The 26,157-nt window shown below is 41.8% G+C and overlaps 2 protein-coding genes and 2 long non-coding RNA genes across 18 annotated transcripts in view; 1 reads left to right on the top strand and 3 right to left on the bottom strand.

Annotated features, from left to right (window-relative positions):
* Positions 1–8,151, bottom strand: part of APLP2 (amyloid beta precursor like protein 2) — a 50,088-nt gene extending 41,937 nt beyond the window's left edge. For 6 of the 10 annotated variants that reach the window (XM_004174568.5, XM_012570794.5, XM_012570795.5 and 3 more), the window contains exon 1: positions 7,993–8,150. In XM_004174568.5, the coding sequence (XP_004174616.1) occupies positions 7,993–8,073 (81 nt within the window). In that variant the 5' untranslated portion in view covers positions 8,074–8,150. Of the gene's footprint in view, positions 1–7,992 lie in introns of all 10 variants that reach the window. The other 4 variants (XM_012570796.5, XM_030291083.4, XM_030291087.4 and 1 more) reach the window with 3 other exon arrangements.
* Positions 8,152–10,978: 2,827 nt separating this feature from the next.
* On the bottom strand, positions 10,979–13,056 carry LOC140680496 (uncharacterized). The gene is made up of 2 exons (XR_012051854.1): positions 12,922–13,056; positions 10,979–11,214 (listed from the first exon to the last, which is right to left on the bottom strand). It is a non-coding gene; the product is annotated as an uncharacterized lncRNA (long non-coding RNA).
* A 174-nt stretch (positions 13,057–13,230) lies between these two features.
* LOC115498359 (uncharacterized) lies at positions 13,231–25,997 on the bottom strand. The gene is made up of 3 exons (XR_003963756.4): positions 25,860–25,997; positions 15,964–16,018; positions 13,231–13,369 (listed from the first exon to the last, which is right to left on the bottom strand). It is a non-coding gene; the product is annotated as an uncharacterized lncRNA (long non-coding RNA).
* Positions 25,812–26,157, top strand: part of PRDM10 (PR/SET domain 10) — a 45,643-nt gene continuing 45,297 nt past the window's right edge. For 4 of the 6 annotated variants that reach the window (XR_012051853.1, XM_072918087.1, XM_012570802.5 and 1 more), the window contains exon 1: positions 25,980–26,110. The gene's annotated coding sequence lies outside the window, so the exon portion shown is untranslated. The other 2 variants (XM_030291074.4, XM_072918084.1) reach the window with 2 other exon arrangements.

The raw sequence follows: 26,157 nt of genomic DNA, 5'->3' as shown, positions 1-26,157 counted from the left end.
GTTTTCCATGATAACATGCACCCTCAACAATTTCTCAGTCTCTTTTTTTTTTTCCTAGCAGGCAGCACACTTTAATCCATGCACAAGCACTGCTGTACCGTGCATTTCAGAATTCATCTTTGACCAAGGCTGATAAAGCAGGCTCTGTGCTCTGCTTGGATCCTGACACCATTTCATTCTTCTTTAGGGTTTCTAAACATTTTTGTGATCTTGCAGCATAAAACAAAACCCCTATCAACTTCAATTTCTTCAGTGAGGGCTTTGATAAATTATGCAAGGAAAGACACATTCAAATGCCAATACACTCTCTGGAAACATCAACCACCAGTTTCAATCAACATTTTGCATTTAATCTTTGAGAAGAATACTTATGAGATTAAAGGAAATCTGCCCCTCTCTATTTCAGGCCACAATTACTGTAAAATGGCCAGTGTAAGAAAACAACCAATGCTTGGTATTAGTGAATTATCCTAATTATCCTAATTCACACAGATTGCTTTAGGACCATTTTTGGCAAGTTACTAGGCCTTATATGAATGACAGAAGATTAAACGCTGATTAAAAAACCAACTAAACTTAGGCCTGGCAATGTGTCATGTCAAATCCAAAACCATATAGAGAATTTGGTGATTAAAAGCTTTCTGCTAGAGGGTACTGTACATCTAAGCAGAGACTAGCTTCTGTTGTAAATATGCAATCCAAATCCACTTGGAATCTAACAGGAGTGCATAATATTTATTGTAACAGATGGTATGGGTAAGATTTTTCTTTTTGTTGCTGTCATTTCACACTATGCAATGACATCATAACTAGTGAGATTCACCGACACAAAATCCAAAAGAAACAAAACAGAACTTTTGGCAGGGAGCTGGAGCTAAAAATAACATAAGAGCCTTTAAAGAAAACCCCAGAGATTAAAAATGCAAATGTCTGGCTTTTGATGTAAGCATCTCAGTACTGAATTTAGCATAAGACAACTCCTACTACCTAAACCTCTGTTTCAGCTCTGCAACATCATCACTAGATGAAGATTTTTGAGTTCACCTCACTGGCTCCATTTGGAGCTTTGTGGTTATGGGTTCAAGAACCGAAACACAACATCATGAGAAAACACAAGCCCTGCTATAGTAGAGCATTAAAAGAATAATCAAATTCTCACTAATGCAAGAATTGAGAGAAATTAACCCCCAACCCTCACCTCAGAACAGCTCACACATTTGAAAATATAACATAACCAGAAAACATTTGTTGGAGGACGAGACCTAAATGAGAACAGGAACTTTCAGCGTTAAACACTGCATTTATTTAAACATGAAGTCATCCATAAGCAGATGGTAATTAGCTACTTTTAAATAGAAACGTCATTGAGTATCAGGCTGCTGTTAGAGTCAAGTAAAGCATGGCCCCAGCCAGCTTGTTGTACCTGTGTCTGCCTGTCCCTGTCCTTGACCTGGATCAAAATACACTCTGCACTACTGTAATTTTGTTAGAGAGAAGCTTACTGTATGAAATTACCTAAATGCATCCCTGTCACAGAGCCAGAGCCTGGGATCTGACTGCTGAGGCATGTTTATCATCTGCTGCACCTCAGCACGATATCACAGGTTGGTGACACTGCCAACAGCTGTAACACATCAATGACTCAATGCCTCATCCCAAAGCTTCTCCAGCACAACTGGGAACCAAAGCACAGCTCCCACCTTCCGTGGGTTTTGTTGGGGATTTTTTTCAGATTGCATGTAAGCTCTACTGACAATTTTAATGCCCTTCATACTTGGTCGTTTGAAAAACTTGAGCTCAAAATCATCATTTGATAATGATTTTCCATTAGTCTCAAAGCACAGTGAAGCCATCCAAGCCAAACAATTATTGACTTGTCTCTTCCATAAGCTTCTCTGAAGCTCACATACTGCATGGAATAACAACTTCAGACTCTGCTTCATCAACTGAAGGCCTTGTCTAGCCAAAGCATTCTACTCACAGCTCACCTGTGCAGGAAATCTTGGCACTAGAAATAACTGGTGAGACTTTTGAAGGTCCAGAGGAGGAATCCCCCAAGAAAGCGCTGGCAAAGAAGATTAGACTAAGCTCTGTAAGCAGCCACTGATCTGCAGGGTGAGAACTAAGAGTTCCCTCAAACCACTGCTAACAGATGTTACTGCACAGCCCAACACAGTCATCTTGAAAAACAAATCATCAGAAAAAAAACCAGCTCAAATGAAGACACTATCCTTGCAGTAAACACACCAACATCAGGATAGCCAGCTGCACCAGTCCTCACAGACTACTGGGCCAGTCTTGCCAGGAGAAATCTCTAAATCAGATGAAATGTACATGAACCAGGCTTGCCTGTAGTAGAGAGCAAAAGGCTTTGTGGACTATGCCTCACCCAGCAGTGAGCTTCCCTCAGGAAACAGAGTGCCAACATGTGATTTGACTTCCCACTGTCACTAGCAAAAATGGAAAGTGAAATAAATCACCAAATGCCACAGAGAGCAGCAGCATTTGACTGTGTATACTAGTTAAGAGTGACTAGGAGGCTACTGAAAATATAAACTAAAATGAAGGTCTGCAATACATTCATTTGTAAAGAGCATTACCACAGCAGGCAAACACAACAACACAGAGTTAGAACTCAATTTAGTACATCTACAAATTGATCTTTCAAGAATAAGGAGTACATCCTTTTCCCCAGTGGCTGTATACAAAACATCCCTGTAATACCTCCAAATGAAAAGCTGGTAAGCAGCTTAGCCACATGTGCTCCTGATCAGGTGGACACCTGATTACATAAAGCCAAGCAGGCTGGGTTTGGCTGCTAGAGACATTAGTTTAACATCATTAGCAGAACATTGGCGTATTGATCATTCATCTCAGGTTGTAACTTAAAACTCCAGCAAATGCACAAAAAGACAAAATGTTGTGTTTTAAACATCAATCCTTCAGAGCAAGCATTAGAACCTATGGACATTTAAAAGCCAGGCTAAAAGGTGGATTGCACTTCTGTAATCTTTGGTATGTAGATTTTCCATGTTCTCACATAAGGTAGCATAGCTTAGAGAATGCTCAAGCACAAATACATATATAACTCCAACTGAGAAGGCAGATGGAAGTGGAAGTAGTAAATCTAGTGCTGAACAAGTTTAAAAAAAGCATCATTCACAAGCTAGATCTCCATGTGAAAAGTGTGTGTGTGCATGTATATGTTTCTCCTGCTTACAGTTCCAGGTGAATTAAAAGAAGTCAAATCTAGTTAAGAAATTACTCTCGAAGAAAATCCCAGCCAAATTCTGTCTCCCAAAACACACTTTTGCGTGTGCACTGCCCCTCGGGAGTAAGAGTACCGCTCCTACAGCACCAACCACCCATATAAGTAACAGTGTTAACAGGCTAAAGTTACTTCTATCCTATTGTATCTGAGGAAGAGCCATCAACCTCTCCAAAACAGAAAAAACATATAATTTTGGTTAATTCAAATGTACTCTACTCACATCTTCCTTCTTACCGCTTTGTAACTCACACTAGTAAGCACACTAACTATATATCTACATATTGAAAAATTGTAAAAGTTTGCACAATGTTGTCAACCCATTTCTCCCCACAAACCTGAGACTTATTGGCACCTACAGGAAGAAGCTGAAAAGGAAAATACCCAAAAGCAAATGATAACATGAATATAGTTAATGCATAGTCAGAGCCCTAAACACCCCATTTAAGATACCCAGCAAGTAAAACCTGTGGGAGGAGATGCCATTTCCCTGTGATAAATGCACTGCAAGTAGAGAAAGCAGAACATGTGCATAGCGGATGCAGACAACAGTTTTGGGGAAAAAAACAAAAAGGGGCAATCTTGCACTTTCAAGTACAGTTCTGAATTAGGAGCCTCACCAGAAGGGTTTCTAGGCCATTGTGAGTATTCAAAGCCTTCCAATTAAGAGCAAGTATCATCTTAAATTAACACCATGTTTCAGATGCCCTGACTGCCTGAACTTAAAAACAATGACACCAAGTTTTACTGCACAGAAGAAGCACAAGAGCAAGAGTCTGGGGGATTGCATCAGTTTTGAAAGTTAAAGAGCAGAGTGTGAAATGCCCAAGTATAAAAAAAGAATGGGAAAAGCTTTGCCTTCTAATGAGAAATAAACGGGGATATGTTGCATTGCTCTCCGGCAATGGTTGTTCCCTCCCCACTAGGACCCCTGTAACTGGGACCTGATAGTAGGATCCCCTCCTTCCCGCCCCAATGGGTTTGGTGGAGGACCAAAGAGCTGTCCTCAGCCTAGATAAGGCTCTGTCCCATCCTGGTTCTCTCTCTTTTCCCCTTCATCTTATGGAATAAACAGCTTAACCACATTGGGGGAAGTGAAGCCTCTTTAGAATCTTTGCCCAACTCCTGATCCACCTCCTCTCAAGGCCCCCGTATATCTGGGCTAGCCTGGTAATTTGGGGGTGCGAGGTATAGGCACATCAGTGATAGTGTATTTCTCTTCTATTTTCAGCTGAGGAGCAAGGTTTTGGCTTAAGTACATGCGTAGAAGCAGAGGCTGCAGTCAAGGTGACTTACACTTCCAAGATGGAGCCCATATGCCTCCAAGACACACACACAGGGAAAAGCAATGGCAGAATTTTACAAGGCACATCTAGAGAGAAGAACAACTTGAGTAGAGCACAGGGAACTACATTAATCCTTCCCTGCACTCCCAGGTGCTGGAGGAGAAGCAGTGTGTAATTATAATACAGCTAAAGCCACCTACAGAACAGCTTTTGAATAACTTGCCGGTGAAACAACGAGCACATTAACAGAAAAGTCATTAAATCCCTGGTAGAGCTATTAATGCCTAAATAACATTTAACAGAGGTGATAATTATTTCACAGGTGAAACAAGGGGAGCTGAAGGCATCCTCCAAACAGGAGCACTTACCATCACGTGCCATCCTACAATGCAGCAGAAAATCCAGAGCCTCCCCGCAGTATCAGATTTGCTTTCTTTCCATATCTTTGCTTCAGAGGACCTTCTATTGAAGCATAGAAGAGGCACTGCATATAATCACCTTCATAGGAAGCTGTATTTCCTAACACCAGGCAGCAAAGTTTTAGGAACTGAGAGCAAACTAAAGGCCACAGGCTCGAGACTGGAATTTTCCTGAGCTGTTTTTGCTCAGGACTCAAACACCAAAGTGGAAATTTCCCTAGATGGAATTCTTTGTTCGATGCCGCAGGCAATTAGAAGTCCCCAAGGTCTGCAGAAATGGCACAAGGCTGATATTTTTGTCAGGGAGAAATTTAAGCAATTCAAATAACAAGACAAAAATAATAGCATGAAATTCTGTTGCAAAACACAGGGCTTTTTTTCCCCCCTTCCCCCAAATTCTAGTGACTTGAACAGGCAGGTAACAGATGTAAGCATCCAAGAGAGCTTTGGAAAAATATCAAACGTTATCAAAAAAAAGTAATATCAAGTCTGCATTGCCTTTGATTTGATTACACAAAAACGTCAAGTAATAAAAAAAACTTTGCACCTTCAAAGGTCTTGAAGGCATAGCAGAAGTAGTTTATCATTGGAATACAGATCTAATTAGCATAGATTTATTTTCTTTTTCCAGTTGGTATCAGTGTCCTGTTTGAGGTTCTTGGGGACTTCACATGCAAAACTAGCAAAATTCAGAAAGAAACACATTAGTTGCTAGGATCTGTGATTTCTCTAAACTCTTCTATTCATATTCATTTGGAAGAGAGACTGTCAGAGGTTATCAGCCATCCCCCCACACTATCATCTGAAAGGGAAACCGACTGTCACCAGCACCAACCCTTGGGAACACCCTAGTCAAGAGTTCAGATACAATAATTTAAGAGAAAAAAAATAAAGTGCCACTCCCCTTGCTCTGCGCAGGACAGAAAGAAAAACAGATTGTAGTTTATAAGAAGATTACTGGGTGTTCCAGGGACAGGGAATGGGAGCTAAGATAATCAAGAGACAGAAAATCCACCTAATGGGACCATGCCAATCCAGCTGAACTAATAACTGCAGATGTTGTTACACGTTTTCCATAACTTTCAAATGATATCTTATTTAAAAAAACCAACTGCTTGCATATTTTTCATCACATTATCTGAAAAAAAATCCAGTAATGACCACAGTGTAAGACCCAGAACAAAACCATTTACTTCCTAAGCTCCGCATCGAGAACAGTTCTTGAGCAAATCTGACAGCAATAAAGACTTGAGAGCTGCAGTTCCCCCACTGACAAGACAATGGGAAAGGATGCAGCAAAAATAAGGATTAAAATGCCACAGTTGACATTTTACGCCAGCAGATGAAGGTGGCTATCATGCCTTCAGAGGATGCAAATTGAATTGCAGGAACATTTTCATTTTAATCCTTCTCTAAAAGGTCAGTGACCCCCCTTTCCGGGGCTGCTAGCCCCTTCTGGAGTGTCAACTTGTGACACAACTGCTCTCCCTCCAGTCCTGGGACGGACAAAACCCAGGATGTTTCATCACACAGACACCAGGCTTTGGAATAAAATGACAGCTAGATTTGTTTTCCAAGCTGATTTTTCATGGCACATGTCCTTAAGCAGCAGATTCCAGAAGAGATGTGCACAGCAGCCAAATTTGTCTCGGATGTAAGAGAGGAAGTGACTTACAGCTGGAGGAGTTGCCAAACAGGTGCAAGAGATTGGATGTAGCATCAGACAATCCCCTGCCACCAAGGTAATGCCAAGGAACCTGATTTGGGCATTAGTTCCACGCCGACAGAGCAGCTCCACCATCCTTCCTGCAAGATAACCTCCCCACGAGTTGTTCCACAAATAGTTATCAACCACGTTCCATTGATTTACAGAAATTTAACAGAAGGATTGGTACAAAGTATGTGGAATACTATTCCTCTATAGCAACCAAACAAACAGAAATCAAGGACTAGACCAATTTCATACAACACATATTAAAAATATCCAAGTTGATTGCCAGCTAGGAATTACCACCAGCTTAGAGCTTTGGATTTTTGCATCATACTGAGGTAGATGTTCTGCTTAACCAAGCTTGCTAAAATTTACTGTAAAGTTTCAAATCAAGTCATTCACAAACAACCACAAGCCTTTTCTTTATCCAGCCCTAAAGAACCCAGAACATCCACAAGTCTGAGGCAGCTGTTTTGCATTTCCAAACTACATTCAGGTGTAGACTATTAAACTCTTTACCTGCCATTTCTGAAGCTCAGCACACATTTAGCTCCTTGTTTTGCTCCTTCCCTCTAATAAGAAAAGTTATAATATCAAGGTTTTAAACCCATAAGATTTTCTCCTACTCATCTTGTGGTTTGGACAGCTAGGTTACACCGAGCCTTTGGATTTAGAATAAAGCTGGAATTTCTTCTGTCCAGTTTTTTTCATATATGCAAATAAAATACGTGTTTCATACATACAAAAGTAATGCATACTCTTTTATGTGCCTGCATGTGTATTTACACGTACACGCACATACAAGCACAGACTCCTACGGGCATCTAAGCCATTTCTACTTGAAATGAATAGCCTTTACACTTGGCTGAAGCATCTTCCCCGAAAGCCGAGGTACCAGTTCCAACCAAAAGATTTTTTTTGGATCCACCAGTAACCAAGTGCATTCGTTTAACCCAGGTTTTTCTCTAGGGAATGGCCCTCTAACAGTCTTCAATGCTTCTGGACCCATCTGAAGCTGGCCGCTCCTGTTCCCGTGCCAAGAATGCCGAGGTCACGTCCCCGAAAAAACAGTCCCAAGCATCCCGGTGAGACGGTGCTTCCCGTCCAGATGAGCGGCCTGAGGCATACGGCTTTCCCGAAAACACCGGTAAAACACGACCTCACCAACCGAGAAGGTCTCAAAGACGCTGGACAATATCCAAGGTGGCTCCACACCAGCCGAAATACCTCGAATCCCGCTTACCTCCCGCCTACGCATCGGGTACCCCGGGGCAGCCCCACCTGCCCGCCCCCGCACCCCTCACACACCTCAATGTAGCCGGCGAGCGCGGCCGCGGGCCTGAGGAGCGCCAGGAGGAGCAGCAGCGCCGAACCCATCGCAACCGCCATCAGCCGCCGCCGCCGCCCGAGCGCAACTGCGGCCGCTGCGCCCTGAGGGGACCCGCCTCACCAGGCCACGCCCCCCCGAGTGACAGCCGCGCGCGCCAATCCAGAGGCCGCAGGTAGCCGCACCCCCGCAACCACACCAGCCAATGGGACGAGGCGCATGGCGGGCGGGGCCGCCCCCAGCGGGAAATGGCGGCCGGGGCAGACGGAAGCCGTGCGAGGACATCGGCGCCGGGGCGTGGCTGCTCCTCGCCGCCTCAGGCCGCTACCGAAACCCGGCCCGCGGTGAAACCCCGCATAGCGGGCACCGGAAAAGGCTGTGGCCTCTATGGCCATCTTCAGGCTAAACACTTCGCCTCACCAGTGCGGCGAGCAGGAACGTTCTGGGAAAATAAAAGTCTAATGAGACGTTTTCCTCATGTAAAAATAAAACTATGTTTCCCACTCAAAAAACCATCTCGAAATCTACCCCCGATTTCTCAAAGTTCTTAAGCCATGTGCAAGCATCAAGTTCCCAGCCATTTGGGTTTCATAATAAAACTCAACACACACGTCCTTCTTTATTTTTGTTTTTTCCTTAAAAAGCTATTGGACCATAAGAATGATAATCACTGGTGGCTTCATCCTGCTGCCAACACCGGGTGCTCACCTGACACTTCTTGGAAGATACCGTATGTGCTGCCACACAAGCAGCTCTGTAAACACAGCACAGTTCTCCATAAACTTTAAATAACATGTACGTATTTAATTAAAAAACAGACACATCACCATCTTCAGTTTGTGTTTCTTTTCAACCAGAGCACAGCAGCAGTTTCTTCCAGTGCAGATGTTCTGCCACTGCTATTTCAGGACACCTTTCTGGCTTTAAAAACAGGTTTTTGTGCCAGATTTGCATTGAGGGTATTTTAATTTCACCATGTTACTTCAAAAATTGAAATTTTAAATAATTATAATTTCAAAATAAGCAAACCCTTCAGGAACAAAGGAGGTCTACCAAGAGCAGTTGCTGATACCACAGACCTTACACACCTGTGCAGAGCATTTATTGGCCCCTTTTTAGTGCTTTCCTTGGTTTTCCCAATGGAAATGTAGGTCAGTGCAGAGATGACAAATTCATACCTTGAAGACTCAACTGCTAAAGATCCCACTGGTTTCAAGAACATGATATCTTTAAAAATACCAATATATTTTAGACTTCTTGGATTTTTTTTCATACTGACATGCAGTGAACCCATTTGCATTAAGTTAGAAAGGCAGTATGGAATCACAGAATAGCTTGGGTTGGAAAAGCTCATCTTGTTCCACGCCCCTGCCATGGGCAGGGACACCTTCCACTAGACAAAGATAGAATATCCTATACATTCCATATATTTGCTTTCATTTTTGTGTGAAGATATGTGAGGTGCTTAAATGACATGGAAAAAGATCTTAGCACAAAATGTCAGTTACAAAACATTTCCATTCTAAACTTCCATATTCTCTACTGGCTCTTACAAGTGCTGTTTTCTGAAATAGTAATATTGCTGAAATGTTGCAGATGGGATGAATCTGTACAACAGATCAATAAGCAGCCCAGTTTTAATTAAAATTGCTGACTGGTCCACTGGCCACTTATTATAGTCTCTTTCTTACACTATTTGAAACCCCTTAAATCTATTTTACTGCAGTCCTCTGGCATATATAATTCTCTTTTTAGCCTGGCCAAGTTCAGCTGAAAAACGGAGTAACAAGTTGCTTTTGAAAACTGACACATTTTAATATAAATATTTTCATGTGCAATATAAATACAGGAGTATTTATAACTCCTGTTATACAGGAGTATAACAAGACATTCTGAGTTAAGCTTTCCTCTTTACTTAAAAAGGACAGATTTTTTTCCTCCCCAGTCCAAAATGTACAAGTTCTTTATAAATCTTTGAGATGGGACTTTCATTTGAGGTTGAATTTATATAGCCTTTAAAGTGTTACATAAATTAATTTTCTTTTAATATTTACATAGTTCTTGGTGAGAATTTATGTTCACAGCACTGACTCCAACAGTGTGATCCTTGTTTTTCTGAAAAACTTTAAATCTGGTGACTCTTGGGAAAGTCTCTCCAATAAGTATGAGGTACAACCTTAGCTGCGTTCTCACCTGTTCCTAGTCCTGCACTGTAGATACACCAGGGTGTAAGAGGTGAAGTCCTGCAGCAAGGCTGCAACACAGGACATTCCTTTCAAAAGCAAGGCCATCAGTGCTCAGTTCACTACCTAAGATGCAAGTGAGAAATCAAAGTTTGAAGAATAACACATTTCCCTTCATGCAGAGACCAGTCCTACCCAGACAAAAAGTCCCCAGAAAAAAAGGTTTAATCTCCCAGACCTTGGTCATTCCTTGGTGATGATCAGGAGCTCTACATGCAAATAAATTATATGACTGCAGGATGGCAGGGAGAGAAATTGAGATAAGAGCCTCCAGCAAGATGCAAATGGAATTCCATCAGTTAGGAAAAACCCAAAGGCGTTCAAGCATGGAAAGGCTTTTTTCAGGTGCCTCCTGTCCACACATGTCACTGCAGGCATGGTGACACGATGGCCATGTTTAATTCAGTGCACAGGTCTATTTCAGGTGAGCACTGGTTCTTGTCTGTTGCCTGTGACAACAGCACCAATTTGAATCAATGCTGCAAGGCTGCAGCATTCACTAGGACACCTCTCCTGCTGCAAAACCTGTTAGGTAGGTGAAAGCTTACATTTGCTTCCAAGAATCCCATTTTACCCAAGTTCTGAAGCTCTTAGTGCCCTTTTCCAGGACATCTGTGCTAATGAAGCACTGAGAATCTCATCCTTACCTTTGGCTGCCAATGTTTATTCTGTAAGAAATGTTTCAAGTGAACGTCTCTGCCCCTTTTCACTTGCAAGACCATGATTGTGTAAACAAAAAGCACATATTTATGATTGCAAAAATGCGCTCTGAAAAAGTAATGTCAAATTCATGATAAAAAGAGCAAACAAAAATCATCAAGGAATGCATCTGGTACATTAAGTCTCTCATTAAAGCAGCAACTTTATCAAACTGATACATTGAGATCCTTTCAGTTCCCAGAGAATGAGTTCAGGAGGAGTGAGGAAATCTTTGAAGAATCCCACCATTTTCTTAAATTCCTGAAATTAAAGTGTAAAATTAGTACAATTAACCAGTGAATTGTAATCCTATACAGCTCAACTTGATTGAAGATTTAAATGGGGATCTCATCATTCGTACTAGTTCTGTGTGACAGGTAGAGCTTGCAGAGGTAGAATTAAGTCAATTTGGGTTTTAGGAGGTAGAATGCAAACTGAAGTTAGAAACAACGAAAAAATGTGGTGGGATTAAGTAAAGAACTCCCTATTGCTAATTATTGGAGTATCACCATCATACTCCAATATTACTACTGCTGAACACAATTCAACAATATAAAAAATACTAAGCAGTGCTTCTAGGAAAAATATAGTGCACAAAGGATGTCCACCTAACTGCCCCAACTCATCTGGAGCCATCCTGCCCTTCAGACAAGACCTCTACCTATCATCAAGGCTGTGTACAGGGCAGAAAGCAATGCAAAACTGTTATGAGCCAACTCAAACTTGATCCAACATCCAGCTATTTAAGTGCCTGGGGAAGTATTATTTCTTCAGACTCATAAATAACATCAGAAGGTTGCCAGCCTCATCTGGAATTAGACATCTGTATTTGGCTGCAGCACTTCTGTGTGGAAGCCCAGGGTTCCTGAAGCCTTGCAGCTCAGCCTTCCATATGTGACTCAAAATGACAACACACTGAGCACAAGATGAAGGGAAGTCCAGCAGCAGTGAGATGAAGGAAATTGCTAAAGAAAGTGGGCTTAAGATATACAGTGAGAAGATGCTCCATAGAAAGATGGTAACAAAAAATGCAGAAACCCTGAGAGGCAGACAGGAGCTTAAAAATAAAAAGGTGATTTCTAGGGGAATACAGTGAAGTTTAGAAGAGTGAAAGGATGGAGAATAACTAAGAACAGATGCATACCATAAAAACAGGGATAAATAGAATAACTGCAGACATGAGAAAAACAGCACAGAAATCTGTGAAAAGAAGTGACAGTAAATGGTGATGGACAGCAAGCCTTTTTTTCTGCTCAGAGACTTCTTTAAAAGGGGTTTGCAGGGAAGCGAGAAAATCTACCCTTCATTATACCAATAAACCCTTAACTCTTGATGGCCATTTTCCCACTGCTCTGGTCCATGCCTGAAACAGTGCTATTCATCTGGCTTCCACTGAGATGTCTGAAGTGGGCAGATCTGCACAGTAGTTTGTGCTGTATTCACCTCAAACAGCACAATCCTTGCCTACAGCATTTAAGGAAACAAACCTGGCATTAACACTCCTGTAACTGAAAACTTCAAAATTACCCTTCTGTTAGGTTTGAAGATATTATGGCTTTGCTGAAGCATCAGCACAGAAAGGTTCAATTGCATTGGAAAATGAAAAATGCATCAATCCAGGATGCTTAAGGGCAGCACAAGAGAGTGGCTGCTAAAGAAAGATGCTGCTCCTTCAACACTCTGCATATGAATCTCAGCATCCAGAAAATGCGCTAAACCTATGACCTCCTCTCATTTCTAGATGGGGGGCAAACCGGTAAACTTAATCAGACAATTTGTTTTTCTGAAGACTATCCAAGGCAAAAGCAACATCTGAGAGAAACAAGGAATCCATTTTAGAATAGACCTGCACGTATGCAGGATTCACTTCCCAGGAAAAGAAATTACTTCTGATATATAATCCAATAGAATAATGAGCCCACACTCAGACTGAGGATCCCAAATGCAGAAATAGCAGAGACTAACCACCTTTTTAGCTAATACACAAACTGGGAATTTATGCTGCTCATTTCTCTCTACAGATGGATCCGAGGCTTTAAGCACTGGCAGGATCTCAAGGCAGAGCAATGCCTGATGCTTCTCCAAGGAACTGAACACAAATATTGAACCTGACACAGAGAACTCAAAAGATTGAGGGTCTAGAGGTCTACAAGTAAAGGCACAGTGAAGACACGGTGGGAAGAGAGGAAGGAGAAACTGCTTTGCAGAAAATATTCAGTGAACTCTCATCCTCTTGCTCAGTGAGACATATCTTCCTGCAATGGCATCCTATCTCCTTTATCTCTTCTAGTCCACTGTGAAGGCTGAAGCGACGTTTAACCTCTGAAGATGGCAGAATCAGTCATTCATGAATCAAGGCAACCAAACCATTCCAGTTTAAATAAGTTGAGTCCCACAGCTGTGGTAGAGAGGCCATCTGAAAGGGAAAAAGCCCACAATTAAAAAGAATCCATCAACAACTGATATTGGCTCATTATGGTGCTGAGATTTCTCCTGTTGTCCTTGGATGTTTCCTCCCTCACCCCTCCCCTGTTTGCCTGTCTCAGTCATTTCAGCAGTGTGAACGGTTGTTCATTTTATAGAGGTCTTTAATGAAAGATGAAAATTCAAATATGTTATAATTAGCTGCAGTTCCACATAAGTCAGTATTATTGCAGTTTTTATATCAGATCCTAATTTGTCCCACAAACGATTGTGTCAAATATTACAGCAGAATGATTTATAACATCAGACATAATGGAAAGATTAAGCATTGATACAGGAGACTTGCTTGAGAAGAATAATTTTAACTTCTTTTCTCTTATATTTTATTTTTGTCCTCTACTGTAAAAGAAAGCTGAAATTGAAAATAAAAATGGCTTGTGTTACTGGCAAGCAATGGAAGAGATCTGATTCATGATTTAATTCTTCATTCAGTATTCATTGGTAGATTAAAAGCCAAATCATCATAACAAATGGCACAGCAATGAACAACATGGAATGTAAAAACCTCAGGACTTGTCCTGCTGAATAAATGTAGAATCATTTGCATCTTTGAAGATAAATGTAATTCAACAGCAAAAAATTGATTCCTCCCTCTGCAAATAGGTCTGATTCAGCATCTGTTTGTTCTATCAGGCATCACAGAATTGCCTGTGCTAACAAGCTGTTCCGCGGCACACCAAAGTCACCTTTTATTTCACCCCCAATCACTTGTTTGAGCATTTACTCATTTTGCAAGAACAGGGTATATGAGGAACTTATGACACAGGAACAGGCAATAAGGAATTTTAAATGTCTAGGAGACACATCATATCTGATAATATAAATTACGGGGAACTGCAGCTTTTCATCAGCTGCATGGTATCTTTAAGTGCTTTTTTTTCCTGTTGCACTTAAAACCAGAAAAACTCCAAAAATGCCCTCCTTACTTTAATTTGGTATCAGCACAGAAAGCTGCAGTTTGCATCATTCCATTTAAACAAATATTAAGACATTTCCTGTCACAAACATCATTGGGGCCTCACAGTTCTCAAACACCGAGTCATCCTTCTTATTTCAACACAGGAATATTGACTTTAGGTGCTAGAAATGCACACCTGGAGACACAGGACCTGCAGCTTTGCCTGTGGCACTATCACCAGACCCAACATTGGGAAGGAACTGTAGGGTCTTTTCTCAGCAGCAGCCTAGTCTTAGCAACTGCGAGTTGGAGGAAAATCACTGGGCTACAGGAATCCCAGGCACAGGAATTAATATTTGCAGACCTTGCAGGTTTTTTATTTCAGTGCCACAAATACACCCAGGGATCTACAGCACTATTGAGTTACAAACTCATTCAAGAGAGAGACTTTGTATTGTGCTCCAGGGTTTTTATAACCTTTGAAGCAGAGTTCTTTGGAGGGCCTCAAGAAGTGAGATGTAGCAGTACTTTGGCAGGTTTTAAACTCCTAAGGCAGCAAGAAGTTTGAATATAGGTTCTCTTGGTGATAAGAAATAAAGGAATACATGTATTTGAAGTCAGTGTCAGTTGAATAAAGGCAAAGAGCAGGACACAGCTGAAAGGAACTAGGATATGTAAGTAGAAGCTGAATCCCAGTGTCTCCAAGGGAAGGAGGGAACTGCCTACAACTTCCACCCCAATCCTATGGCCTGAGGGGGAGAAGAGCCTCTTTCTGAATCACATTTTCTCAGAAGATGAGTCAGCTCCCAAGAGATCTTTAGCAAAATCCCTGTCCTGCAATTTTCCAATAGTCTTTTCCCATATCTTGCAAGAGGCTGAATTTGAAATTGCTCCTTTTATTTTACCATGATTTTCCCTCATAGGAAGAGAGAACATCCTGTGTCTTTTGCCATCGCAGCTTGCCAAGGCTTGAAGATTCTTTTTCTCCCCCATCATTAAAGACATTTTGCCCCACAATAATGAAAAACACCATTTTGAAGGAGAGCTTCACATTGATATCAGCGTATTCAGCATTTTTGGAAGCAAATTACAAGGCTTTCTCCAACTCTAGGCTTTCCTGCTTTGTCCCAGTCACTTGGTTGACTCCCCAAGGTCTCCACCAAAACGTAGCTCATTGGCTAAGTTATAGAAAAGGAGTCTTAAGTAGAGCACTCTATTGAGGTTTGAGTTTTCACTTTAAAATGCAAATGGCTGGTCGTTAATTCCCCTTTGGGATTTAAGAGCTGAATTTAAAATGGGAAATGATGATACAAAAATATATATCAGAAAATACTGCAGTGTAAGAATGAAACCTTTGCCACATGAATGCAGATTCTTAGGGTCAGCAGACATCTTCATTTATCTGTATTTTAATAGTTTCCCTCAAAACTGCTTTTGGTTAAATTCTTCCTCAGCATACTACTTGGTACACTCTCAGTGGACAATTATAAGGGCAAAATTTGACCAGATTTTCTATTTTCTAAAATCTCATAGGTCAGCATATTTAAACACATCAATATTTTACTGGGTATGATAAATAACACCCTCATTTCTGTTAAGATATCTATCAAGACCTTTTCCATACTTACTGAAAATACAGCTGGATGACAGGCCCATTTGCCAATTCTTTGTCAACTGGGAAGGCTAAAAAGCAACAACAACAAAAAAAAAAAGCTGCTTAGAAAAGATGTTAAATCAGTATTTGCTAGCCAATTGCAAAAGTCTTCCATCTCCCTTTTTCACAACTACCATTTTACTTCTAATGGGGGGGAAATAAGCATCTATAATTATGTTCTTAGATCAATTTATGCCTAAACACATATACACATACAGACACACTTCTGCAACCTTACAGGGACCTGGGGATGGAAGTGTTATAACTGTAGTTAAAATTCAGAGTATTTCCCTCCTTGAGTGATTAGGCCTTAAATAACTCAACCAGATTCCTTCTATTTGTTCTGTCTTCTGGAACATATATCTTTACATAATGCTTCAAAAGAATCACTTCTATGCACACAGACACTGGCAAAAACACATCCACCAGTTTTCATAAGACTTATCTCAGCAAAAGATGGAACTGCATCAGCATGAGATAAAAACTACAGATCACAGCAGGCAACTGCAAAGTTCCTGGTCTATGTTTAGAAGGGTGTAAACCTAGGATCAATCTGATAAACTAGAAATTATTTGTATTTGGATATGCTTCCTTTGGCACATGGGTGCAGAGTTGTGGCCAGGAAGCACATGTGGGGGTAAAAGGGGAGCAGCCCTCAAGCCAGGCATTCCCCTGGCCATCACCATGTGCTGATCCAGCATTAGCTGGATCATCTAGAAAAAGCACAGGGGTAGATCTCTTGGCAGGGTCAGTAATTAAATATTTGTACCACCTCAAAAAAAACAATGACTTATACAAGCCTTATTTCAAGCTTTCCATCTGTCTGTACAAGAATGTATGAAATAGTAAAACTTTTTGGTTTTGCCCTTCTTTTTGTTTCCATGTTTTTCTTGCACATTGCAAACTGTCTGAGTTCTCCAGGCTCTCTTCTCTTTTTTTTTTTCTTTTTCTTTTTTTTTTTTTTTTTTTAATTAGACTGACTTCAGTCAAACCCTAGATCTGAAAGTCCCCAAACAATCAACAAAGAACGTATTTCAGTGTGGTAAATTTGAGAAGTCACAATAAGGGCTGTGGTATGGTACCATGATATCACCCACAGAGGACTGGTACTTCATTGTGAATGGAAACAGCATCTGGCACGGGGCAGGAAATGATTTACCAAAGGAGCATCCAAGAAGTACAGCAATGAAAAATAAGATTCAAATGAGTTTATGGCTATGTAAGTTGTTGTCTTTGTTGGGAAGATGTTTCTTTAAAGTCAGGGGAGGAAAAATATTGCACATTATGTCTTTTTTCCACCTTCAACTCCAGTGTTTGCCAATAGCTTTTTAACAATTGCATGATTCACTATTGAGTATTCCACACTGAGAGAAGCCAGCATTCTGTACAGCACAGGGCTCTTTCACTCCTTTTTATTTCATATTTCTGTTATCAACCAACATGTCAGCTGTGAAATAAAACCTGGAGAAAAACTTTGAAAGGAGATAAATTCCCAGCAGGTGCCACAGAAATAGTGAATTGACATTTAGTCTTAATTACACGTTCTGTGTGGTTTTGCAGTGTTGCAGTTGCTCTATACTAAATGAAATAATATTATTTTTAAAATACTTTTTTCTACATTAAAAGAGAAAGTGAACAGGTAAAAATAAAACTAGGTAAGTGATGGGGAAAAAAGAGAAACAGGCATCACCAGCACAGTTCCTACAAGTTCTGCAGGGAATTAATAAGAAAATAGCAGAGAAGGGGAGCCAGGCTGTGGAATTCAGTGCTAAGATGAATACAGCGAATCACAGAATCCCAGAATGGTTTGGATTGGAAAGGACCTCAAAGTCTGTCTCATTCCACCCCTTCCATGGGCAGGGACACCTTCCACTAGACCAGGTTGCTCCATGCCCTATCCAACATGGCTGTGAACATTTCCGGAGATGGGTCAGCCACAGATTCTCTTCTCTGCACCTTTACAACCTTTTGAGATTGTGGAGAACCACTAGGATGTGAAGCAGCTCATTCAACATTTAGGGTATTCTCGGGTGAAACAGAACTCGTCACGGAGATGAATTCAGCCCATATCAAGTTGATCCAAGTAGTGAAAAATGACCTTGTCATCTTAGGCCTATTCCTGTTCTTTGCCTTCCTGAATACCTCAGCAACTATAAGAATACCTTTCAAGATAATCTTATCACAGGGGCAAGACATTTCAGTGTAAAAATCAGCTTCTGAGGGGCTGGGCCTGCAAGCTGGCAAGTCTCTTGATTAAAAATACTCAACATTTGCTTTGAGAAATGCCATTGCTATTACCATGCCCTATTATTCAGGCGAACTCATTAAGCAGCAGATTTTGGAAATCAGGGATCAAAATCTTGGCTCTTTTGATAAACTTGAAGATTCCAGATCCTAACTGAGCTCCTAGTGGGGTGTACTGGCTTTAGAGACAGTCTTCCCAAGCAAACAGATTTAAGAGCCCTGGGAAATACCAGTTGTACTCTAACAGCAAAACTCTGGAGACAAGTCTCCAGGGGGATCCCTGCAAAATGAAGGCAGAGCAAACCCGACATGATGCAAACTAGCACTATCAGCTGGAACTGCAGCAAATATTTTATTGTGAATTTCAGCCTCATGCTCAGGCAAGCAAATCTGGAATTCTTCCACTATGTGCAGGCTGGGGTTACGGCAGTTCAAAGCAACAGTTTAACAATTCCCTAATAACAGGAAAATGCAAAGTCCTGTCATAACTTAACCATGTAAGTCTGCTGCTTTGAAAAAAACACCTTTGTTTTGGGTCAGGCTTGCCAGGTGCCTCGACACACCTGGAGTACATAACATTTGGGTGCACCTGGATAACATCACCTGAACTTTGACAATGAGGATTATTTCCTGAAAAAAGACTGGCTCAAAAGGTTATGTTCTGTTCACTAAAAGATTTTGGGGAAGCAAATTTGTTACTTCTTCCCAGGCTGCAGTATCTGCATCCTTCCTCCAGTGTTGTTTCACTGAAGAACAGCAGAAGACCTACCAGCATTTCCTGCTCTGGGTAGCTCTGTGTTTTTTCCCTGAACACCACATTCTTATGCTTTTCCTGTCTGTGTGACTACAGAAGTTTCTTACTTGTAGACATCTGCACACAGGCAGAGGCTGCAGCTTCAATCTTAATGGCTGTCTGGAATGATACCATTCTGGTTTTATCAGCTTCAGAGATAAGGCAGCATTAACTCCCTGAAAAATCCTGGCACTTGCTCCATTTGATTCCTCCTGTTCTCCTAAACCAGTTGTTTTCAAAGGCATTCATATATCTGTCTACAGTGTGGGTGGAACATACTTAACTTCCAACACAATTAAGTTGGAAAACATTCTCTCCTTTTAAACTAATCACTCACTAAACAAACATTTCTCTTATACCCAGACAACTACCCTCTTGAAGGCCATATCTGACTGCAAAGAACCACAGTCCAAAATGACACCAGTCCCAGGGTCTGCTCAGACAGCACCTGCTGCAGGGTCAGGACTCACACAGGAAACCCTAGACCCCAAGGTGGTGACAAGCAACACAACCCCACCCACATGCCATAAGGGAGAGTTCTTCCACTTAAAATCTCAGAATGCTATAAGAAAATGTCAACAGTGTTTTGCTTTCCAAAGACCTAATTTTTAAAATGTTATGATAAAAAATTTAAAAATAACTTAAGACTGTGTTAAGTAAAGGCTTTAAATTAAGGGGAAAAAAATCCAACCACAACTGTATTTTCTTTTGTGCACCATTCTTATAAGCTCTTAACAAATAGGGTAATAATACAAATACTATATTTAAGACAGACTCGATTTATACCTTTACGAAAAAAAATCCAAACCAAAACCAACTTCTCCAAGAACCCATGACTAAATCAGGACTAAGATCTACCTTTAACACCTGAGCAGCAATACACCACTAAGTTAGACTTCAGAGGCCACTAATAAATCCTCCTGATCCTAAGCAGCTCCACTTGGGACTACCCTCCACCCAGCACAAGCCCAGGAGTCTTAATAAGCCGAGCTTAGGGCTGCTGCTTCTTGTCTGAGTAATTCTAGAGGAGTACTGGGGTACTGGGTTTTAGCTTAGTATCAACTGTAACTGGCTATGGATCTTACATCTGTGCTATTGCTGTAGATTAGGTAAATTACTAATGGATTTTGTCTTACTTTCATTACCAGCCTACATCATGACATGCAAATTTGATTCTAATTCTGGACTCAGGTCTGCCTTATCCTGTTGAATTTGCCTGCTGACCTCTATTTTTGAGTGCTTCATGGATGTCATATCTAGATGAATCTTAGTTATCTTCTATAGGTGCTGAAGGATGGAATAGGAACTGGTGAGTATTCCACAAGCTTGGACATCCAGACATTTAGATAAGAGCTGGAGCTATCCCAGGGGTTGTTTTTTGCCTTTAGAAATCAATCAATTTCTAAAACTGCATAATCTGTAATGAAATCTCTGTAAAAGCCCTGTTGCCCCATTAGAGCAGAGGGGCTGGGTAGACAGCTGGGAATGAGGAATGTGCTAGAATAGGAGGAAACAAAAGAAACAGTTTGTGTAGTCTGACAAAACAAACCTCAGTGAGGATGTGACTGCTGTCTATAAACACATCAGGAGAGTAAACACTGTGGATAAGGATAAAGATCCTACTCAAAAGCCATAAGTAGAAATAGCCTTTAGAAAAAAGAACCAACTTGTCTTCAGTTATGTTTTTAGTCTCTTGTTCAAAACTGCAAGAATAAAAGTCTCAGTTTCTCATCAGGGAAAGCCTGCTCAGGTTATATACTGAGGTGTCTGTGACGGAGAGGATTTGGTAGCTTGGAAACCCTATGCCAGCTCCTACATCCATCAGAAGGTCAGACTTCTAATTTCTAACTTCTGCAGGAGAAAGACTGACCATGTGACAGAAAAATATTTTTATCCTTATACATACTGAAAAAGGATACAATTTTTCCAGCTAGGAGATTTACTTTTAGCTGTTCTATAAAAAGCCAAGATAAACAGAGTATAGAGTTAGTACATGTACTAAATTAAATTTTAAAATACAATTTTTTTTAAAGAAAATGTGGCTGCTGTCTAGACATCTACCATAAGTTATCACTGAATGTGGTTTTATGTTGCCTCTTTTATTTATCTACCAAATGTATGCAGAAGCAGGAGGAAGATCCCTTCTTTCCTGACAGGTGGAGGAAAGCTAACTGTCACCTTATCACTACATTTTGAAAAACGTTGTCAAAGGCTGTATCAAGTCCTTTCCCAGTGCTGGAGACAAATCTTCTGGAAAAATTAGAAATCTTGTATAATGCACTACAATTTTAATAATTATTTTATAATTTTAAATAGAGTAATAATTTCAATAGAGAATATTACCTTCACTATTTCTAGTGAACTCAGAAATATCACAAAGCATGGAGAGCTTCCTGAGTCATTCTGGCCTGATTAATGGAAAGGAAACCCAAACACCCTCTGTGTTTACTCTGCAGTTGATGCACAAATTATTTCCTACTAATGGCAATATTCTACATAACCAGGGCTGGGTTGTGGAGATATCTGAACTCCAGTGGGAAATCAGCCAGTAGTGTTGGGTGCTAGCAGTTTAGAGCTGTCAGGATCTTGGTAGCTGAGATCTGTTGCCGTGCGAGACCGGCTCCGGGCGGGCGCCTGTGGGAGCACGGCAGGAGGAGGCTCAGTTCTAGCGCGGGAACAGACGAAATGGCGACAGGGGGCTCGGGTGCAAACACGTGTTTATTGTAGAAGCATGTTCTTGAGACCACCGGGGCACCGACCAGGGGTCGGTTATACCCCGTGCCGGGGGTGGGGGGGAACCGGAGCCGCGGCCGATGGGACGGGAGGCAGGGGACAGGGGCAGGGAAACCCCAGAGACCCTGGGGAAGCAGGACCGACGATGGGAAAGGCGTGGGGGGGCAGGGACCGGACCGCGCGGCGAGGGGGAGTGATAAGGGAACGCAGGGTTGGGACAAGGGACCGCGGGGAGAGGGAAGAAGAGAGAATTACAAATCCCGCAGAGATCCTTCCCAGAGAAGAAATGTGTGCACTAAATTAACAGTAATCCCAGCTAAAGAAGTAGCTGACCTGGATTTGAAGTTGAACTACATCTGTCGAGCACAGATTTCTGGGAAATGCTCCAAGAATGAACAAGTCTGGCAATGCAGAGAAGAACTGGGTTGCACTGGAGTTACTGTACTTGCCTAAACTGGGCTGGCTGGAACAACATGCTGCCTGCAGAAAGGGTGGGGCTCCACAGGAGCAGCTAAGCACAAGAAGGAAAAATCCATTTCTAACCCTGCAGAATCTTGCAAAGAGAGAATTTGCAGCAAAAGCTGTGAAATGCCAAACTCCCAGTTGATTTCCATCTCCTTAAAACATGGATGTCTCCTTAAAACCATGGGATCATCAGGAGCAGCAGCTGCCCTTATAAATATTGTTCTAATGGAGTCAGGGAGATATTGGTATGTGAGTTGCAAAATATTTTCCCTCAAGGCATTTTGGCATCAGGACTTAATTTTTCTATCCCAACACCCCAGCAGAGCTTTGCTAAATAGATTTTCAGTCAACTGAAAAGCTGCCTTTTCCTAAAACTTGCTCTATCTTTTACTAAATGACCAGTGAAAATGATGATGCAAGTTGTTTATTGGCTTATTTTTGTGTCTCTTTATTATTAACAATTGCAGGATAAATGCCACTTGGTTGGGGACAAATAAAGTAAAAAGAAAGCCAACAGTGAATGCATCAGGTGAAATACTTCAGCTAATGGTATGTTTTTCATTTAAATTTTTGAGTTGATGTAGCTACTATTACAACACCCTCAAACTTGTTTTAGTCAATTTTTTCTTGCAGTTAAAGGGATTCATTCAGCATGTTTGAAAAAAACAGATTAATTTTTTGGGGGAGGAGTGATCCTGAGAATCAAAATAAAACGACTTTATTGTACTTGTATGTGTTTTATATGATGCCACTTAAATTTATTGTGGCTTACACTAAACTAGTGAATTCATGTTTTGTATTCTCTGTGCAGGATGAAAAGTAATTACATTTCAGTTGCATTATAATATAGCAGGTTGTAACAGACATGGGGACGGGGCTAAGTTTTTCCATCTTCTTGATTGGAGTTTTAAATCACAGCCAGCTGCTGACTTGCATGGGGGTGGGAAATGGGTACCACAAAGCATAGCCCAATTCCATGTGCAGTTTAATTTGGGAATCTAGACCTAAGTACCTACTTGTCATGTACAGAATGAGACTGGGAGGTCACCAGGGCCAGGAAGGCAGTGGCTCCTTCTGTAACTCAAATGAGTTTAGAGGACTTAAGCATTTTTCTTTGTCATATTTAATCTCTATGTTCCTCAAAATGGGATTATGTCATGGAGAAAATGCCAATAACCCAAAGAAAACCTGAAACATCCATATAGATGGGGAAAATCAGATCTTTCTAGGGGTCTGAGAGAGGGTTGGGGAGCAGCATTAGGGATTAGGGTTCAGGTGTGGGAGGCTTGTTTTTATGGCAGAGACTTAGGAGTGGTTTATCTAGGTGAAAGGAAGGGGTGAGGAGGTCCAAGGGAAAGAGAGCAGAAAGATGTTAATGAATAAATTAAATGGGGTAGAGTTCCAGTGTGCTTTTCCACATGGAATCTGAAAAGGGGGAAGAAACCAGTCAGTACACTTGCTTCCATCTGGGAACTAGTGGAAAAATTAACAGTGGAGTGACCAGAGGGAAGAAACAGAACAGGCAAAAGGAGAGAAATTTCTGCAGCAGCAGCATCCAAATGAGATGATGCAAGGATGGAGACATGGATCTGATGGCCTGGGAGCTCAGCAGGGAAAGGAGGATTTTCAGGAGGGTTACAGCACCTTCCAGACTGCAGATAAATGCAGATTAGAAATAAATGAATTAACTTTGTGTGAAGGCTTCTCTCTCTGCCAGCACAAGGCTGTGGGGGAAACAAAGCCTGTGCTGGAGCATCAGAAACAACACATCAAATGTGGGAATTACAATAGGCATTGCATCAGATGCCAGATAATGCAGGGGATGAATCAGACCAGCATCTGGCAGCTTTGGTGCATCCACAGCAAACTTCCACTGATTTGACTACAAAGGGAAAAAAATAACCTGCAGAACAACTTTCAGTGTGAGCCCTGTTTTAGGAAAGGGCACTGTTCTATATTCCAATGTAGGACTACGTCTCTTGTGGTGGAGCCACCAAGTCTTCAAAAATGTTAGGGAGACTCTTGGAAAACACAAATAAAAATGGACTTTGATTTTTTTTAAAAAAGTAACACATGCAAGTTTTAAAATGTATAAGAAATAAAGCAGTTTAGTTTGCTTTTATGTATTTCCTTGTAGTACTTGTTCTCCTGAAGTTTCAGCATGGTATAATGAAATTGAAGTTGGTTCTATGGGACAGAGAAATAAATTGGCTCCATGACTCCCATAATTTAAATTAAGAGAACTGCCCAGAGATGTAAAGAAGTATAGTTAAGGGAAAAAACCCAAACAAACTTCTAAATTAAATTAATTATGCTGACTTGAGGTTTAAAACTCGTATCTAACATTTTAATATCAAGATAATAAACACAATTTAGAAAATTAGTATCTCTGTGGGCTGTTTTTGAAATTTTGATTGCTCATGGAAGGGGGTCAGTACAACAGGGGATTATTTCAATTTACAACAGCAGCTCTTAATTTAAAAGTCTAATCCAGGCTTTAAAAGGACAGACCTAATGGAGTTACACTAAATGGCACCAGGATCTGACCCTCTCGCTATTCTCCCAGCACATGAGCAAAACCAGTTCTGTAAAAGTAGTGATTAATATTTAACCCAAATTTCCCCCATCTGTCCTCCTGGGCTTTGGTCAGTTTCCCATAATGGCCCATTGTGGGATCTGCAGCTGCCCACACTGCAGTGAACAGTGGTTTACACACAGTCAATGAAGCCATTTAGAATATAACTAAAAGGTCCTAAACACAGGGATTGTCTGGCTTAAATATCTACTGACCTACTTGATTAAAGAGCTACCTGAGTGTGTGCTAATGGCAAACAAGTGATAAGAAAGGGATGTTTTTCCTTGCCACTATAATACAAATAGATAAATACTAAACACAAATATGGCACTAACCACACTGGAATGTTACATTTTTGAACAATAGTAATTATTATCCTTCTTTGAGCAGACATTTAGGACTCAAGAGACATGTATCATGAAAAAAATTAAGTTATAGCACCATTTAGGGACGTTTTAGGCACAAGGAGCCCTTTTGTGAGCATTTTCTCATGTGTTGACCTTCAAGAGATATTAATAGCTCACATTTCAGCTTTTAGTTTATCAGCTTTAAGCAAAATTCCAGTGGAATCCATTGTTTTTGACACCAGTTTAGGTAATTATGCTCCAAGGGGCTGCCAGATAGCGCTGAAGGCGCTGCAGAGAATTGCGTATAGGATCCCACGAGAAGTTTGTGAGTCATCTCCTTATGCAGGAGGGAGTGGGAGACGGGCCCGGCCCTACCTGTCCTTCAAAATTCGGAGTGAGGAGAGGCGGAGGTGTCGTTGCCCTGCCCCTCCCTACCCCTACCCCACCCCCTCCCCCCCAGCAGGGGGTTCTGCCCGCGGCTCCCACAGCACTTCTCCCAAGGCGGGGGCGGAGCGCCGCGATGAAAAGCGCGCCCTGATTGGCAGAGATACCCCTAGCGCGGATGAGAGAGGGGCTCTGATTGGTCGCCAGCAAGCGACGGTGAGAGTAAAAATCTGGGCCAAGAACCACACCCCCCCCACCCCCCCCATCCCGCTCCCCTCCTGCGGATCGGGGTGTGTGCCCCCCTACCCCCCGCGCCCCAGCCCCCTGACCTGGGCGCTCCGACTCTTTTCTTGAGTTCTATGCTCCATGGTGGCTGGCGGAGGAGTTTCAGCCAATCAGCGCGCGACGCCGCGGCTTGTTGCCAGGCAGATTATGGTAATGACACCCGGCCACCACCCCCCCTCCCCCCCCTCCCGCTCTGCAGCTACCATTGTGAGGTGAGGACAGGTGGGGGGGTTCGAGGCCGCCGCGGGGCCGGCGGCAGCGGCCGAGGTGCGGCACCCGCACGGGACCCCCTCAGGTAACGCGATGGGACGGTCCGGGAGGGCAGCGCGGCCCGAGGACGCC

Source organism: Taeniopygia guttata, chromosome 24 (genome assembly GCF_048771995.1).
Source record: "Taeniopygia guttata chromosome 24, bTaeGut7.mat, whole genome shotgun sequence".
Taxonomy (NCBI): Eukaryota; Metazoa; Chordata; class Aves; order Passeriformes; family Estrildidae; genus Taeniopygia; species Taeniopygia guttata.
Note: the sequence above shows the minus strand (reverse complement) of the source record. Positions and strands in the feature narration are given on the sequence as shown.